The sequence below is a fragment of the Larus michahellis genome, chromosome 1 (assembly GCF_964199755.1).
Source record: "Larus michahellis chromosome 1, bLarMic1.1, whole genome shotgun sequence".
Classification (NCBI taxonomy): Eukaryota; Metazoa; Chordata; class Aves; order Charadriiformes; family Laridae; genus Larus; species Larus michahellis.
The window spans coordinates 195,555,786-195,571,546 of record NC_133896.1 but is presented as its reverse complement, the minus strand read 5'-3'; the positions used below and the strand labels follow the sequence as shown (position 1 = coordinate 195,571,546).

The 15,761-nt window shown below is 43.7% G+C and overlaps 1 protein-coding gene across 1 annotated transcript; it reads left to right on the top strand.

The window, feature by feature from the left end:
- The first annotated feature begins 923 nt into the window (after nucleotides 1-923).
- Nucleotides 924-8,820, top strand: RFXAP (regulatory factor X associated protein). Its single transcript, XM_074567426.1, is given in 4 exon segments — nucleotides 924-965; nucleotides 968-1,561; nucleotides 3,952-4,059; nucleotides 7,104-8,820. Coding segments are annotated over 4 exon segments (855 nt in total). The 3' UTR covers nucleotides 7,215-8,820.
- Nucleotides 8,821-15,761: the final 6,941 nt, after the last annotated feature.

Here is a 15,761-nt window from a genome sequence, read left to right as displayed (position 1 = left end):
ATAAAAAGGCTAAGTGGGAGAAGTCGTCAAAGTGCAGCTCCATGACCCCCCTCTCCAGCTGGCCGTGGCTGGAGAGCGAGGACACAAGCACAGCCCAGGGACGGTGTTTGTGAAGATCAGTGGCAGGACAGTTTGGGTCCAAACAGCCATGACAGTGATGAAGGCAAAGCAAATACAATGTTCCTAAGGAAAAGACCTCGGGCAATCAAAGAAAATAAATGTGTTCTACCAGCCCCTGGAGAGCAAAAAGACACAAGGAACCTAACTCAGGAAAACCAGAGCATTCCCTTAAAACTGCAAGGTTGCTGGTTGTTACAAAGTGTTGAAAATAAAAAGTGTGTCCTTTAAGTGAATTTAGCTGGTTGTAATGTGAAAATACCCCTACCCACCGAGCATGCATAGTTATTATGAGTGTATTATGCTTTTAATTCAAAGCAAGAATAAAAGTAGCCAACAGATGCTTATTGTGAAATTATGAGCCGCTGATGATAATTAGTCGATTTTTGTAAAATATAAAAGCTGACAACATGTAAGTCAAGGTGTGTCAGCTTTGCGCAGTTCCCACCAAGCACAGATCTCTGCGCAGACACGAAATAAACAAAACATCTCCTCGACTCTGTGTGTGGCTCGGCTCGTTGCACGCTGGGTGGAGAGCCCAGATTAGGGACAACAACGGGACCACAGCAAGCCAAGGGGGCCAAACGCGCTGAGGGGGCCAAACCGCACTGGTGGCCGTGACATGTCCGCAAGGGGGATCTTTGCACTTGGGAAGACGTGAGGGCTCCATGCTGGCGGTGCTGTCGTGACCCCAAGGCAAAGGCGCGGAGGCCGGCCCGGTGATCCCCGCCGCCATTAGGGGGAGCCCCGGGCCCTTCCCCTCAGCACTGCCGGGCACGTGACCCCACGGCGGCCTGTGCGGACGCATGCGTGGTGCGCGCGGCCCGGCGGCGCCTGCGCGCTGGGGCGGGGCGGGCTGAGGTGGCGGCGGCCGCGGGCTCCGTCGGTCACCGGCGCCCTGCGGGCCAGCCCCGCCGTCGCTCCCTCCTCCTCCTCCGCCTCTTCCTCCTCCTCGCCGCCGCAGCTGGCGCTGCTCGTCATGCAGCCGTGCGGCGGCGAGGAGGCGGCGGCGGTGGCCGGGGCGGCGGGGGGGGTGCTGCCGTTGCCGGGAGCCGACCCGCCGCCCGGTAGCGGCGGCCTCATGTTATTCTACGAGCTGGGGGGGGCCGGCGACGGCGAGGCCGAGGCGGGGGAGGAGGCCGAGGCGGCGGGCGGGGAGAGCACGGCCAGCCCGGAGGAGGTGGAGGAGGAGGAGGTGGCGTCGACGGCGGTGGCGGCGGCAGCGGCTTCGAGCGGCGAAGCGGCGGCGGCGGGCGGCGGCTGCAAGAGCTGCACCTACCAGGGCTGCAGCGAGACCACCACGCAAGTGGTGAAGCAGCGCAAGCCTTGGATGTGCAAGCGGCACCGCAACAAGATTTACAAGGACAAGTACAAGCGCAAGAAGAGCGACCAGGCCCTGGGGGGCGGCGGGGCGGCCGCCGCGGGGGGCGGCCCGCGGGCGGAGGTGAGGCACCCCGGGGGTGGGGGTGGGTTGGGCCTCAGCTGGGGCCTCGTCGGGTGCTGGAGTCGGTGGGCAGCCCGGCTGCCCTGTGGTCCCCTGGGAGTAGGGGCTTCCCGAGGAGAGTCGGTTTCTGTCAGAGGGAACGGGAGCGTTCCTCCCAGAGGGAAGGACGAAATCTTTGGTAGTTCTAGAGCTCGCTCTTCCTCTGGTGCCAGAACAGACCCTGTTTCTTTATTCTTCTGTGATACGAATTTTAGCAAATTACAACTGTGCCAAAAGATTCCAGGAGAAAAATTCTTGCTAAAAGAGAAGACTCTGGGGAGACCTTATAGCAGCTTTCCAGTATCTGAAGGGGGCCTACAAGAAAGCTGGAGAGGAACTTTTTACAAGGGCATGTAGTGATAGGGCGAGGGGTAATGGCTTCAAACTGGAAGTGGGTAGGTCTAGATTAGATATTAGGAAGAAACTTTTCACTATGTGGGTCATGAGACACTGGAACAGGTTGCCCAGAGAAGTTGTGGATGCCCCATCCCTGGAAGCGTTCAAGGCCAGGCTGGATGGGGCTCTGAGCAGCCTGGTCTAGTGGGAGGTGTCCCTGCCGATGGCAGGGGGGTTGGGACTAGATGAACTTTAAGGTCCCTTACAATCTAAACCATTCTATGATTCTATAAAAGACGTTTCGCTGTGCAGCCTGTGTTTATTACACAGGAGGAAAGATTAAACTATAGATCTGAGAGAGAAGTTGGTCATCTTGCCCAGCTGGTACTGAAATGTGGGGTTTTAAAGCCCCAGAGGCCGTTGGGTGTCAGATTTATATTGTATATAAAAATCAGTTGTGTGGGTTCTTCAAGATACTTGCTAATTTTTTTGTTTTAAATGGCAGTTAAATATCCAGACCACTAATAGTTTATACTTTCGTAAACTTATTTTTATTGTTTAAATGGGGAAATATTGTCAGTGATAGAACTGATGCTAACGTTTAACTTTTTCGATAACTTTTTTCCTACGGTTTGTGACTCAGCTAGGTTGACACAGTTTCTGATGGTCGCTTGTACGGAGTTAGCTTTTAAGATCTTGTATTTAGATGAGGAAGAAACAGAGAAACGGTTTTACTTTTGAAGGTGAGGACTAGTTTGTGCTTGAAGGGACAAATATAAAATAGCAGTTGCCAAAAGAAAAAAATCTTGCCAGGCGTTCCTGCTAAAAGCAACCCTTTTTTTGTCAGCACAGCTGTCTCTGGAGTCGTGTGTCTGGGAACTGATCAAACTGCAAACTAACCATCAAAAAAGCTTCCTTTTTCTGCTTTTCTTCATATAAATATAATAGTAACTCTGCTGTGTCTCGCACCAAAGAATCTTCTTTTGTCTAGGTGAAAAAGTTGCCATGAAGCTGGTGCGTAAGAAAAAGGCAAGTGTACTTGATGCTGCTAGGGATAGGCTGGCCTCTAAGTTGTTTCCTTCCTGCATGAAAAGGTGTAGCATGCTTGTTTCCAAGTGAAAAGTTGTGTACTTTTATCATCCTTGTTGCCATTCTGTGAACCTTCTCTAGTTCCAGTAGCTTCTTCTCTTTTAGATGAGAGACAGAAACTGCACACAGTATTTAAGATGTGGGTGAATTCTAAACTTACATACCGGCATGATTTCCTCTCTTCTCTCTTCCTGTCCTAATAATTCATCATGCTCAGTTCATGATGCATCTACCCAAATACTTGTGCTAGTTCAGAAGACGGGATGGTATGGGAGGAGGGTGAAATTGCTGCATTTCGAGTAGTGATGGGTTAAGACTTTCTGATCTATAAGATGAAGTAGTGATTATTGCATGTTGAAAGAGAGTGGGCTTTCTTTTCCCACTTTCTGCAAGTGCAGGTTGCTTTGAATGTTATGAAATTAAGGCCTGAACTTGCAGAAGAAAGCAGAATATTTAGTGTTAAACTTTGTGTGGTTTTTTGCAGTGGTGTCTATCAAGGCCCCACAAGATACTGTCATCTTGTGGGATCAGAGTTAGATTCCTAATAGAAGTTTCATTTTTCACTTCTGTGGACAGGATTGAAGTGAAAGATACTGGGATACTTTGTTGTTGCTTGAATTCTTTCAGGTAAATGTTAGTGTCGGAATGTCATTAACTATCCATAGTAACCTGGTTAGTTTTGCAGTTTAGAAGACTAACTCGGTTGCATTGCTTCACTGTGACTGATGAAATAGTGAAAATAATGTGGAAAGAAGAGGTCATTTCTAGAGTAGATAGGTTTCCATTCTTGTGCTGTTATTTTCCTTTGCAGATTAATGAGGCAAACATTCTTTACTCCTGGGACTTTCTGTTGTGAAAAGTAAATTATTATTGTATCAGGGTTTGTAGTCTCACTTCTCTATTATTTTTTTTTCTTTCACGTGCAGGATGGTGTTGAAGGTTCAGTTTCTGTTACAAAACAAAGAACAGGATCCATTGGGGATCGCCCAGCAAGACCTACTCTTTTGGAACAAGTGTTGAATAAGAAGAGGCTGGTAAGTTTTCTTTTCTTAGAGGTTTTGAACTCAAACAAAGGGAGTGTAACAATGTTGAACTGTCACCCTTGTGACAGTTTAATGATTGTACACTACCTGTGCATATTCTCAAATTTGAAATACACTGCAGAGCAGATGTGTGTCTCAGCCTCAGCGTGAAGAATACTAAGATGACTAAATTTAATGATCACTGCTGTGTTAACTGAAATTAAGTATATAGACGTGGTTATTTCTTTAGGGTAAATAGTCCTTATAGTATAACTGAGATGTTTTTAACTTGTTAAACCAACTTTTCTGTAAACCTTCAGATAGAACAATGCATGGACTTTAGGTCTGATGTAAGCTTTAGTAATTGTGGTGTGTTTTAAAAGTTGTGGACTTACCATATCACATTTAAAATTGCGTATATATTTGTTGATACAGCAAACTGTGTAAGCAAACAGTATGACTTGTAGTATTTGTAGACTGCATGAACAGCGTGTGTTGCAAGTTATGGAACACTTTTGTTGCTCCTTTAACTATATTTAAAGAATTAAGCCCAATGAAGGGAAATAATTCAGTACATACTGTTCCTTCGGCTTCTTCATTACAACTTTTTATGTTCTTGGTTGTTACAGTCTCCTTTCTCCAAAAGCTAACAGGACTGTTTGGCTGTTTTCTCTGTTAGCTATGCAAAGCAATTTAACAGTCCTCATTAAAGTGCCGCAGTCCTTGGTCAGAAATTTGAAAAGTCTTTAAAGAAACATCATATCAGTCTTAAGTATACAGTTACATAGATTTATTTTCTTGAATTCTTTCTCAATAATAGCACCTATTTAATGATTATTTCTAAAACTTGGAGGGGTATCTGTAGCTCTTCAGTTTTTACAAGAAAAAGGTAATGAACTCTGGAGTTTATTTTTTACGTTATCTGTTGTTCTTCATGCCCTGCTTTACTGAATTGTTGTCCCCTTTCTGGGCTGTTTTTGTTCATGTGGCTTTTAATTAAATTTGAAAGGTGTCTTATTAATGAAACATTTTTTCTAGAAATAAAGCAACCAGGAAGCTCCTAAAATAATAGATGTTGAGAGTTTTTGCACAGAGTTATGTCAAGGCTCTTCAAGAATTGAGGTTTCCTTGCAGTATTCTGGGGAAGTGAGATTCAGATTCTCCTTGATCTGGTTTTTGCTTCTGTCTGTCTGCTCTGACTAAGTTTCTATCATTCAGCATTATTTCTTCTATAATTTCTTCTTTGTTTTGTGCATATCTACACAACACAAGGTCTGAGGGATATGTGGTGACCCAGAAAGATTTCTCATGGCCTGTTGCATCCAGGGCTATTCCATATCTTATGTTCCTCCGTGTGAAAGTTACTGCATGTCACTGGTAGCTGCCTGCAGGTTTATCATTTAGAAGTGCCAAGTCCTTTGTGCTTTCTCCTAAGTTTCTTGCATGTGGTTAATCTCCGTGAGAAGAGGCTTTTGTGGTGGCCCGTGTGTGCCTGGATGTGCAGCTTGCACTGGATAAAGGTACAGAAAGCTATAGCGAGGGACTGAGAAGCAGCAAGCTGTGGATGGAGAGCCTGAAGCACTTTAATGTCATAGAACAGCAGCAGATGAAGAACTTAGTGCAGAACTACCCTGTGCAATGAAGTGACTTGATGAAGCTGATGTACAGTAAGGAAAAGGTTGCTGTGCATCTCTTCAGTGAGCCTGTTTGTTATTAGTAACTGCTTTCAGTGGCTGATTCACTTATCTTCTCTGTTCAGTGCTGGTGTAGGTGTGAGTTACATGCAGAATGCTTGTTTTCAATTATAATCTCTGCAGAATTGCCCCTAATAGCATAAAGTTCTAGACCCTGTCCTGGAAGTTGCTGGTCCTTTTGAATGTAAATCTGGATTAAAGAGTTGCAGTACCTCTTTGGTTGCATCAGTGAAGTGACCATGCATAATGAGCAAGGAGTCAGGGAATTGATTCAGCTGAAAAATAACCTTTTTCCTGTGTTAATTTTTGGAAGGATCCATTCACAACCTCACTTGCCATTTGACCTTCCAAACACTTGTGCTGCCACCGTGCAGGAATGAGGGCGAACAGCCAGAGTTGGATCACAGACTGCAACTGTTCAGGCCGGGAGCCAGATGCAAATAGTTTTAGATACTTCTGTCTTTTTGACTGAAGGCAGAGAATTTTTTAACTTACTTCTTGTGGCTGGACTGCTGTTTTGAAATGTTGGGAAATTATTGAACACTTGGTGAACATAGAATCATAAAGTATCTCAAGCTGGAAGGGACCCATAAGAGTCATTGAGTCCAACTCCCTGTTCCTCGCAGGACTGCCTAAAACTAAACCATAGTTTAGGATTTTTTTAGGACTTTAGACTTTAGGACTAAGACTTTAGACTTTAGGACTAAGAGCATCGTCCAGGCGCTTGAACTCTGACAGGCACTTGAGCTTTGTTGTAGAATTATAGTACTTTATTTATTTATTGTAGTATTTTTGAGCTATTTGGAGTGGGAAATGCAGAAATTGGCTCAAAACTAAAGCACAATTGAAAAATGTTTTCAATATGTCAGTAGATTACTCCTATTTGCTATCTTTATCCTTTTTGCGATACCGTATATTCTTTACATTCTGAATCTCTTTCAGGATGTGTATTAATGCTGCTTCTGGTTACCTGCTGATGTCCTGAAATAGCGTCTAGATGGTTTTTGTGAGCGTATTTGTAATTCTTCAGCATGTAATTCAGCTCTCATTTATATAGGTGTAACTGGTTTTATGGTTAATTTCTTCACAGTAGCTTGTATGGGGCTGTGTTCTGGGTTCGTGGTTAAAACAGTGTTGATAACACAGCGATGTTTTAGTTATTGCTGAACAGTGCTTCCTCCTACTGGAGAGGGAATGAGCGAGAGGCTGTGTGATGCTTTGTTGCCTACCGGCATTAAACCACAACAATGGGTAATGTGCAAGTTGATTTAACGGAAATACATAATATAAACATGATCACTATGGTAGCTATTTAATATATGTGAGTTCTTTAAAGTAAAGTTCACTTTCTCTTTCTTGCAGTCCCTACTCAGAAGTCCAGAAGTAGTGCAATTTCTACAGAAACAGCAGCAACTGTTAAGTCAGCAGGCTTTGGAACAGAGGCAGCAACAGTTTCAAGGAGCACCTGGGTAATCAGAACAGATGACCCACAGATGAGTCTGGTGCTGAAGGAGGAATAGGATGTGTATTTTATACAAATACAAAGAATGTCAATGTTTAAAGGAAAAGTAAAGTTGCTGCTGTTACGTATTTTACTTGTCTCTTGTTTGCACTTTTGAGGTGTTGAGCTGCTTGGGTGTGTGCAAACTTGTAAGCGAATCTGGAGGAGTCTATTTTTGATTATTTTTAAAACTTCATTTTATGTTTAATTTTTTAATAGAAATTTGTTTATATTGGTAATGTTTAGCTGTACACCCTTTTCCTACCAAAGTCTTCCACTGAATTAACATTTTTCTATATAAGGATTTACTGTTAAACAAGTCACTCTTTGATGACAATCATTGAAGGAAGTCAGTTACTTTCTATGGAAGTTGTGAAATAAAGTCCTGAATTTGAGCCAGTCCAGTGGCATGACCTAACAGCAATTGCTCAGGGATATGAGAAAATTATGTCCAGTAGAATCTTGCACTAAAGGCAAAGACAACGTGCCATCAAGAAGTCAATCCAGTGGCTCAGAAAAGTGCAAATCAGGTGATCCTCCTGATATATATTCATTACCTGCAAGTTGAGTACGTTTGAAATGCTTCATTGTTTGTGCAAAGCATGTAAAAGAATTTGCGTTTAAAAGTTCCAAAAGAGATAAATGGTAAAATGCTTTAGAGAAGAATTAGGTGGAACGTATGCAACTGAGAGTTGGTCCTTGTCCTATGGATTTATTTGTAAGGACCACCTCTTATACACGAAATATAACTTAATTACAGATGAGAATATCACTCATTTTTAAGTGACTAGATTAAATTTTAAAGCTTTTAACTCATAATCACAAATGCATCCAAAAACTAAAATGTAATTGTGCATTTTTTTCCTTTATGTAGTCTTTTTCTTCTAAAAAAAAAAAAATAGTCAAAATTCTTCTATTAAGGCAACTGATACCTAATCAGCTCTAGTGCTGGACTTCTCAGGTTTTCAGCCAATTCAGATGAAGTTGCAACTGATTGGGGTAAGAATCCAAGCACTGTATTATGTAAGTGTCGAATCCTGTGTTTTGTTTTTAAAACAAAGTTTTGTATTAAACCGCATTTCCAGACAGAGGTTATCTGAATGGTGTAGGTGCTTATTAAAGTACTACTTTGATACTGCAGCAGTTTGATTCACTGAATAATATCTTTTCAGGAGTATTTGTTAGTCCTATGAATTGTTATAAGCTGTGCTTTGTGTATGTATAGAACTTGTTGAGTAGGGATTTATTGTATAAGTTGTTCTTTACAAAAGGAATCAAAAATACTTTGTATCAACAGTTCTGGACCAATAAGCGTTTGAGTAAAATCTTTGGTTTTCTTTAAAAAACAAAGCCAAAGCCTGTTCTATTTTGTTTTGTTTAATTTGTATGGGTTTTTTTCTTTACTAATATGGCTAGCTCTGACTCGGTGGCATTAAAACTTTTGTGTTACAAGGATCTTGTTATAGAAAGTTAATTTAGCCTTAAGTAAGACCAGATTACTCTTTTCATTGTGTCAGAATATATGTGAAAATGTAACGGGCCAAAATTGTAGAATAAAATATTTGCTTTTGTTTTAAATGGTCAGCTTATGAAAGCATTTAGGTGAACAGATCTGATTAAAGTTTTTATAAAAAAACCAAACCAAACCCCCTGGGTAGAAAAGAGGCACAGGGAGTCTTTGTTAAGACAGTGCTGAACGACTTTGTTACCTCAAAACAAAAGAAACTTGCTGAAGATGTGCAGAGAGATGTTCAGCTGAGCGCAGCTGGGCTGTCCTGTGTTTCACAGAATCACAGAACAGTAGGGTTGGAAGGGACCTCTGGAGATCATCTAGTCCAACCCCCCTGCCAGAGCAGGGTCACCCAGAGCAGGTTGCACAGGAACGCGTCCAGGTGGGGTTTGAGTGTCTCCAGAGACAGAGACTCCACCACCTCTCTGGGCAGCCTGTGCCAGTGCTCTGCCGCCCTCAAAGTAAGGAAGTTTTTCTGGTAGTCTGTGATAGCAGCTGTCCTGTTCAGCCAGAGCATCGGATGGGGATTCCCAAGGCATGTGTGAACCCTGCAGTGTCTGTGTGGCTCTAAGACTATTCTGTCGTCTACTCCCTTGGTTCTGGTATTGCAGAACAAAATCTGAATTTTAGGAAGGTTAAAACCTAATTTCTGCGAAGGTACATTCTTACTGTATCTCTTCTTCCTTGAGCAGTTTGAGACGTGCACAGCTGCAAGTCTCGTCTTCCCACTAATGCCAGTCTGGTCCACAGCGAGAGCTTCTGCCATAGGGCAGCGTTGTGGCTCATTAATGGCCTGTCAGGATCAGCGCTGCTTCCTTCAAAAGTTACGCTGAACCATCCTCTTCAGATTTACCGCAGGACAGTGAAGGATGCGTATACTTTATAACATACAGATTTTATGCTGTATTAATTTTCAATCCATTTTATAGTGTCTGGCATCCCATTCTGCTGGAAGTGTTGCCTCATCCCATTACTCAGTGAAATCACTGCTTCCTCTTCCCAAAGACTGACTTGTATGAATAAAGGCTTTCTAAATGCCCTGCTTCCCAGAGTCACTGGTTACCAGACTGGGACCTGCAGCTTTCCAGAGCCAATCTCTTTCAAAGAGAAAAATAGAAGACAACAAGAGAAAGAGCTCTTAAATCAGAAATATCTTTATTAACAGTAAAACACAAGACGTGAATAATCCCTTTTACAATAGAATAATTCCAGCCAAAGGAAATGGAGTGTGTTAAAAAGTGTATTGTTCAAACGTCAGACTAAATATGTTGACTTCCGAATGCCTCAAACCAAATGCAGCGGGAGGAATGCTTGTGAAAATGTCCACTTGATTAGCAGTTGTTACATCTTTTTTGATACGACAGAGCATGGGATAGAGTACCCTGGGGCTGAGCGGAGGACTCTGCGCTGCCCCCATCTCTCAGACTCTTGGCACTAAGTATGCCTGAGATTTTTCATTCTCAAGAGGCAAGAGTCCAAAGAGCGTTCTTTATACAGCAATTTACACTGTTTTACAGAATATCACTGACTGTGAATAATACTTTCTTCTGGGTGGTGCAGACGTTTTGCCTCGATTCTGATGGAAAAGAGAAGGCAGAATTGTTCATAGACAGAAGTGACGTTATTGAATCTATGTATGATTCACGGCTCTTTTCTGCACCAGCCTGTGATAGCTCATACTTAACACAAAAAAAACCCCACACCTCGCTCAAACCCACCATTTTGTCCCCTCGACTGCATAGAAGCTTTTGGCTTTGTGATCCACACAAAAAGGCCTGTTTCTTCACTTTCTTGTCTCGCTTCTCAGCCCAATTTATATCACAGAGGCGATAGTGAAATGAGGGATGAAATTGCAAATTTTCTGCAGAAAGTATGCTGTGGTACATTTAACTTGTAGTTAAAAAGTGTTATAAATAATTTAAAAACTCCAATTGCTTGAGTGAGCAAAGAAAATTCATGTGAATGTGCATTACCTCTGCTCATCATTATGTTTGTTCCCTTGCTCTCTTGTTTGCAAAGCTTCTCATGGCCGTAACTGAATTAATAAGATTTAAGATACACTTGAGCATCAGAAAAACACTTTGAAACACTTTGATGTGCTCCCTACTGTGAAAGTGCAAGGGGTCAGACTTTACCAAGTTTTTTTCTAGCTTTTCTTTGCTGATGAGGTCTGTATTTAAAATTATTAACTGGTTGGTCTATTCCTTCCTATGCTATTCATACGCAATATTATTTGAATACTAACACGGAATACAAAATAGCAGCATCCATGGATAATAAAAACACTACGACTGAAGATCTAAAAACTGTTCACAATTAGCTGCAAGTGTTCACATTGGCTATGATGGGAGAGTAGCTGACTCCGGAGGACGTAGTGGTTATGTCTACCTTGCATTAGAGACGTGGCCTGCAAATTAGACTCGTTATCTGTACGGGCAACCGAGTTTGCAAGCATGGCCCAGGTGCAAGTGGAGGTGTCCTCTTGATAGGACTCTCACACGTCTCACCTCCCTGGCAGGAAAGTGTGGCATCAATATGGCAATACAGCATAAGGCACACCCGGGCAAGCTGTTTGGAAAGCCCTGGGGGGAACAAGTAACAGGATCCTGGCTGCTCCTGGCCACTCCGGAGCTTCCTGTGAGTAGATGATGGGTACAAACCCAAAGCTGTGTGTTGTGCGTCTCTCTGCACTAGATACACAAAGCGGTTTCTCTCTGCTGAACAGACTCGATGCCCGCTCAGGCTTTCTGTACCTTGCAGCAAGGTACTCCCAGAGCTGCCGTTAGGAAGAAGCCCTGTTTCAGGGACTGCAATGAAGCCTCCATGTTGAGAAGCTTTCTATTCACAGACCTAGTCTCATATAATCTCTCTTCCCGCTGCAAGATGCGACCAACTCTATTTTTTCGATGGTCACCTGACCTCTTAGTCGCTCTCAGGGGAGGCCACTTGTCCGTGCTTAGTTCCTGTTACAAATGTTATTCCCTAGTCAGGAGCCCCTGTGAAGGCTCCTGCTGATTCCATCTTCCTTTGGGCACTGCTATTTCCCACCTATGCGTGAAGTGAGTTGCTTTGTTGCAATTCCCAGGTAGACGCTATATAATCGGTGTCTTTCAGTTGTGCAGTTTCTGTTGGGACTGCAGTTTAATTTGGGGAGCACACACTGGATGTGCTTCTAGTGTCCTTAAATGATGGTCTTGATGGTTAGTTTGGATGTGAATGTAAAAAGCTCTAGTGAACACAATGGCTGCCCAAGCACGTACTGCCTTCACACCTCCTGTGATGACCATTGAGCATATCTGGTCATATGCTCCCTCCTCCCCAGTCCCTTCATCCTCTCAATGCACCTCTGGCTGCAGAAACCAACCATGAACTAGAAGTCCTCTAAAAATCTTCTCAGCCCCATTGGTAGAGTTTCCACTCACCCAGAAGGGTTTGGTTGGTTTCAGAGGTTCAAGTAAGAGCCTGCTCTCCAGGCTTCTCCAGAGCAAGGAGCTCTCGCTTTTGGCTTGGCAAGCACATGGGACATGTTACATTCAGTACATTTCTGATGATACAAATCTGCGTTCTGGGCAGCACCTCTCAACTTTGAAAAATGGTATTTAATTACTCTACCCTATGACTCATTAATCTTTCTTTATTGTGTTTGGTTTTGGTTTTACTGTTACGTTATGGGGAGCCAGGGGGAGAGGTGAATAATACAGAGGATGTAACGTTTCTTTCCTATGTTGAGTGCCATGTAGTGCTCAAGTATGCCCGAAAGCTACAGCTTTCAGCTATAGCTGCACTGGAGAAGTCTCTAATGAGCCAAAAAAATTGGCCATATACTTGAGACCCCTTCAGAGTTACTAAATTCGATCAAGCTTCTTTATAAATCATTTCCATCCAGCCAAGAAACAGATAGTCTCTGCCTGAGCTGCCCCTGCAGATCCAGCTGTTTGTGCAGCTCCTCAGTCGCTGGTGATGAGACTTTCTGATTCGTAGAACTTATAGGCAAAGGTGAGTGTTGTAAGCCAGGAAGAACAAGGGCAGACTAGATAAAGTTACCGTCACAAATGCCCGATTTTCTCCATTTCAAGAGTTGTGGGGTGGAGATGATGTTTACAGTGAGAGATGTTTGCAGTGCTGATTATATACTGAGGGAACTTTAATACCTCGTCCCTCTGTCCTGCACTGAGCTCATGCAGCAATAGCTGAGGATAAACATGCTTCATCCTGAAGCTGCCTCTACTAACAGAGAGCTCCCGCCTGTGGCGGCCAGCTATCATTGAATCTCTGCACGGACCCACAGAATAATGTAAATCGGAAGGGATCTCTGCAGGGCATCAAGCCTGACGCACTACACAAGGCAGGGACCACTTGGAGAAGGCTGCTCAGGGCAGTGGAAGTCGTGACACTGTACCTGCTGGACACAGGGAAGGCATTTCCTCAACTCCAGTTGCCATAACCCAGGGCCACAGTTCCCCTTCACGTTGCTGATACATTATCCTTCTGCCTGAGCGCAGCAAAACATGAAATGCTCGTGAGGAGAAAAGACGCTCTTGGGGCAGGCTCTGATGGGGAGGCAATGCACGTGCGGCGCTTCTGAATGCTGCAGCCATTGCTGGAGCCCCATCAGCGGTTACATGCGAGGGTATGGGACCGAGCCACCAGAGCAGCAGTGCCACTGAATGGCTCCATGGAGTCGGCGTGCCAGATGTGCTTCCGTCACCTCTGGATGCAAATGGCACATTAATACTGATGCTGATGACAAACTGGCAGCAATTAAGCAGTCGTCTTCTCTCGGCTACTTAACAGAAAAACAAGCGGTTGACGTACCATGAGGAATGTGCTTTATGCCACCGCCTGATCAAACTCCCCACCACTGCCTGCTGATGTGTGGTACTTCTCCACAGAAACTTCCAAGAGGGTTCGAATTGTTGATGGCTTAAAAAAAAACATTTTAAAAAATTTGCCTTCAACTAAGTAGTCTTGCTGTAAGTGGTTTTAAATCTCTCAGGAAGCCTATCTCCAAAGCTTGAGTATTAATGAGTGCATTTAAAGGCTTTAAATTGACTACGGGTTGATAGGTTCATGAAGACCTTTCAGCAGAAAACATCTCCTTCCAAAATGAGGAGACATTAAAGTGAGATACAAAGCTACACTGCTGTAAATTATGAGAAACCTGAATTTCTAAGTGATCTCAAATCACATAGTAGAGAAGCCTGTAAGAGAGACCTAGTTAAAAAAGAAAGGGAAATAAATGGTTTATTTGCCTTACTTTTTATCACTGCATCGGGGCAGGGATCATCTTCCTATTTGCTCGCTTGCCTCCTGCACTGTTACCACTTCTCCCTCGTGACGTGAGCTCTCCCCTTCTCTTGGGAAGGAGCTGCCAGCTGCTGCGTGTTTGCACAGCATCTCATACAACGGACTAAGCCCCCAGTGGCCACCAAAATAGGAAAGAGTTCACGCGGTGATACCAGCCGCCCCAAGCGCTAACGACTCTGAGATGGCTGTTGGCGTTGATCGCTCAGAATCATAGAATCACAGAATAGTTTGGGCCTTTAAAAGTCATCTATTCCAACCCCCCTGCAATGAGCAGGGACATCTTCAACTAGATCAGGTTGCCCAGAGGCCCGTCCAGGCTGACCTTGAATGTTTCTAGGGATGGGGCATCTACCACCTCGCTGGCACCTCTCTGGGCAGTCAGGTGCTTTGATCAAACAGTTTTATTTGCTGAAATTAATCTCATCCTGTTGCACATATTTTAAACAGGTCAGGAGAATCATTCTCCAAAAATGCTTCTTTACTTACTAGTAAGGGAATATTAAGGTGACTACCTTTAATGAGATGCAAGTATGGACTGCACTGAAGCCAAATCCTATTTGTATGAGGATTGCTGTAAAAGTAGACATACAGGAAAGGAAAAAATTGCTCTGAATTTACCAATTTCCATTTAAACAACACAGACACTTCCTGAGCAAGCATCATGACTAGGCAGGGAAAGCCACCACACCTTCCCCAGGGCCCACCTCACCTACTTTTGGATATGCCCAGGGTAGCAGTCCATGTTTGAGCTAGTGACCCTGAGCTCCCCTTATACTCAACAGGATGACATAAGCACGCTCAGAGCGCAGTGTATTTCACGTCCTTGAAATACCTGCCTTATGATGAAATGAATGATGCCCCAGAAGAACCTGCTTCTCTTCACTGGTCATCTGATTTTCATCTGCAGCATTGGTAGGAAACTGGGTTCTGGAGATGCCCAAGAGCAGATGCACCTCAGAACGTCCCCCTTTGCTCTCCGCGAGGAAGATGACAATGCTGGGAATGTCTAAAAGCAAACCCCTAGGCTTTGCTCTGTATTAGGCGGGAAGGAAGTTTCAGCCTAAAAGGCAAGGAAGAATCTAGGATAAAGGACAGAGCTAGATCCGGGACAGGAGAGGTGATTTTCTCTGTTCTCAGCTGCTAAGAAAGCAAAGGGATGAGCAACATGAAAAGCACAGAGAAATTACTGGAGAAAGGGTGCAATAAACCTGCTAAAAAACGTGTTATCTGTACCTCGGTACAGTGACACTGATGACAGAGAGAGCAGAGAGCTGAGGAAAACGTCTTTTTCCAAACTGATGTCTCTCAAGTCTGCTAAACAGTAAATGGCACACCTGGAATTTCTGTGTAACATTATTATTGGATTCCATTGCTACGGGAGACTGTAAAGCCTTTCCTATCCCACAGTGACACTGCTGACGTCAAATGGTGACAGAATAGGGTTCTTTGCATTTACAAATTTCCTGTACGACTTGCTATTACTGCTCAAACTTAACAAAAGTTTATCCTCTGTGTCCTACTAATTCTGCAGGGAGCTGAAGATGCATTCAAACGAAGTAACCCTGCTAGTTTACTGATTCTTCTCCTCGTAATTACCACCCCATAATAGGTATTACGCAGCATCTAAGTATTACATAGCATCTAAAATACAGGGAAAGTCTTTCCAGTGAATGCTATTTGAATTGAATATGTGATGTAGTTG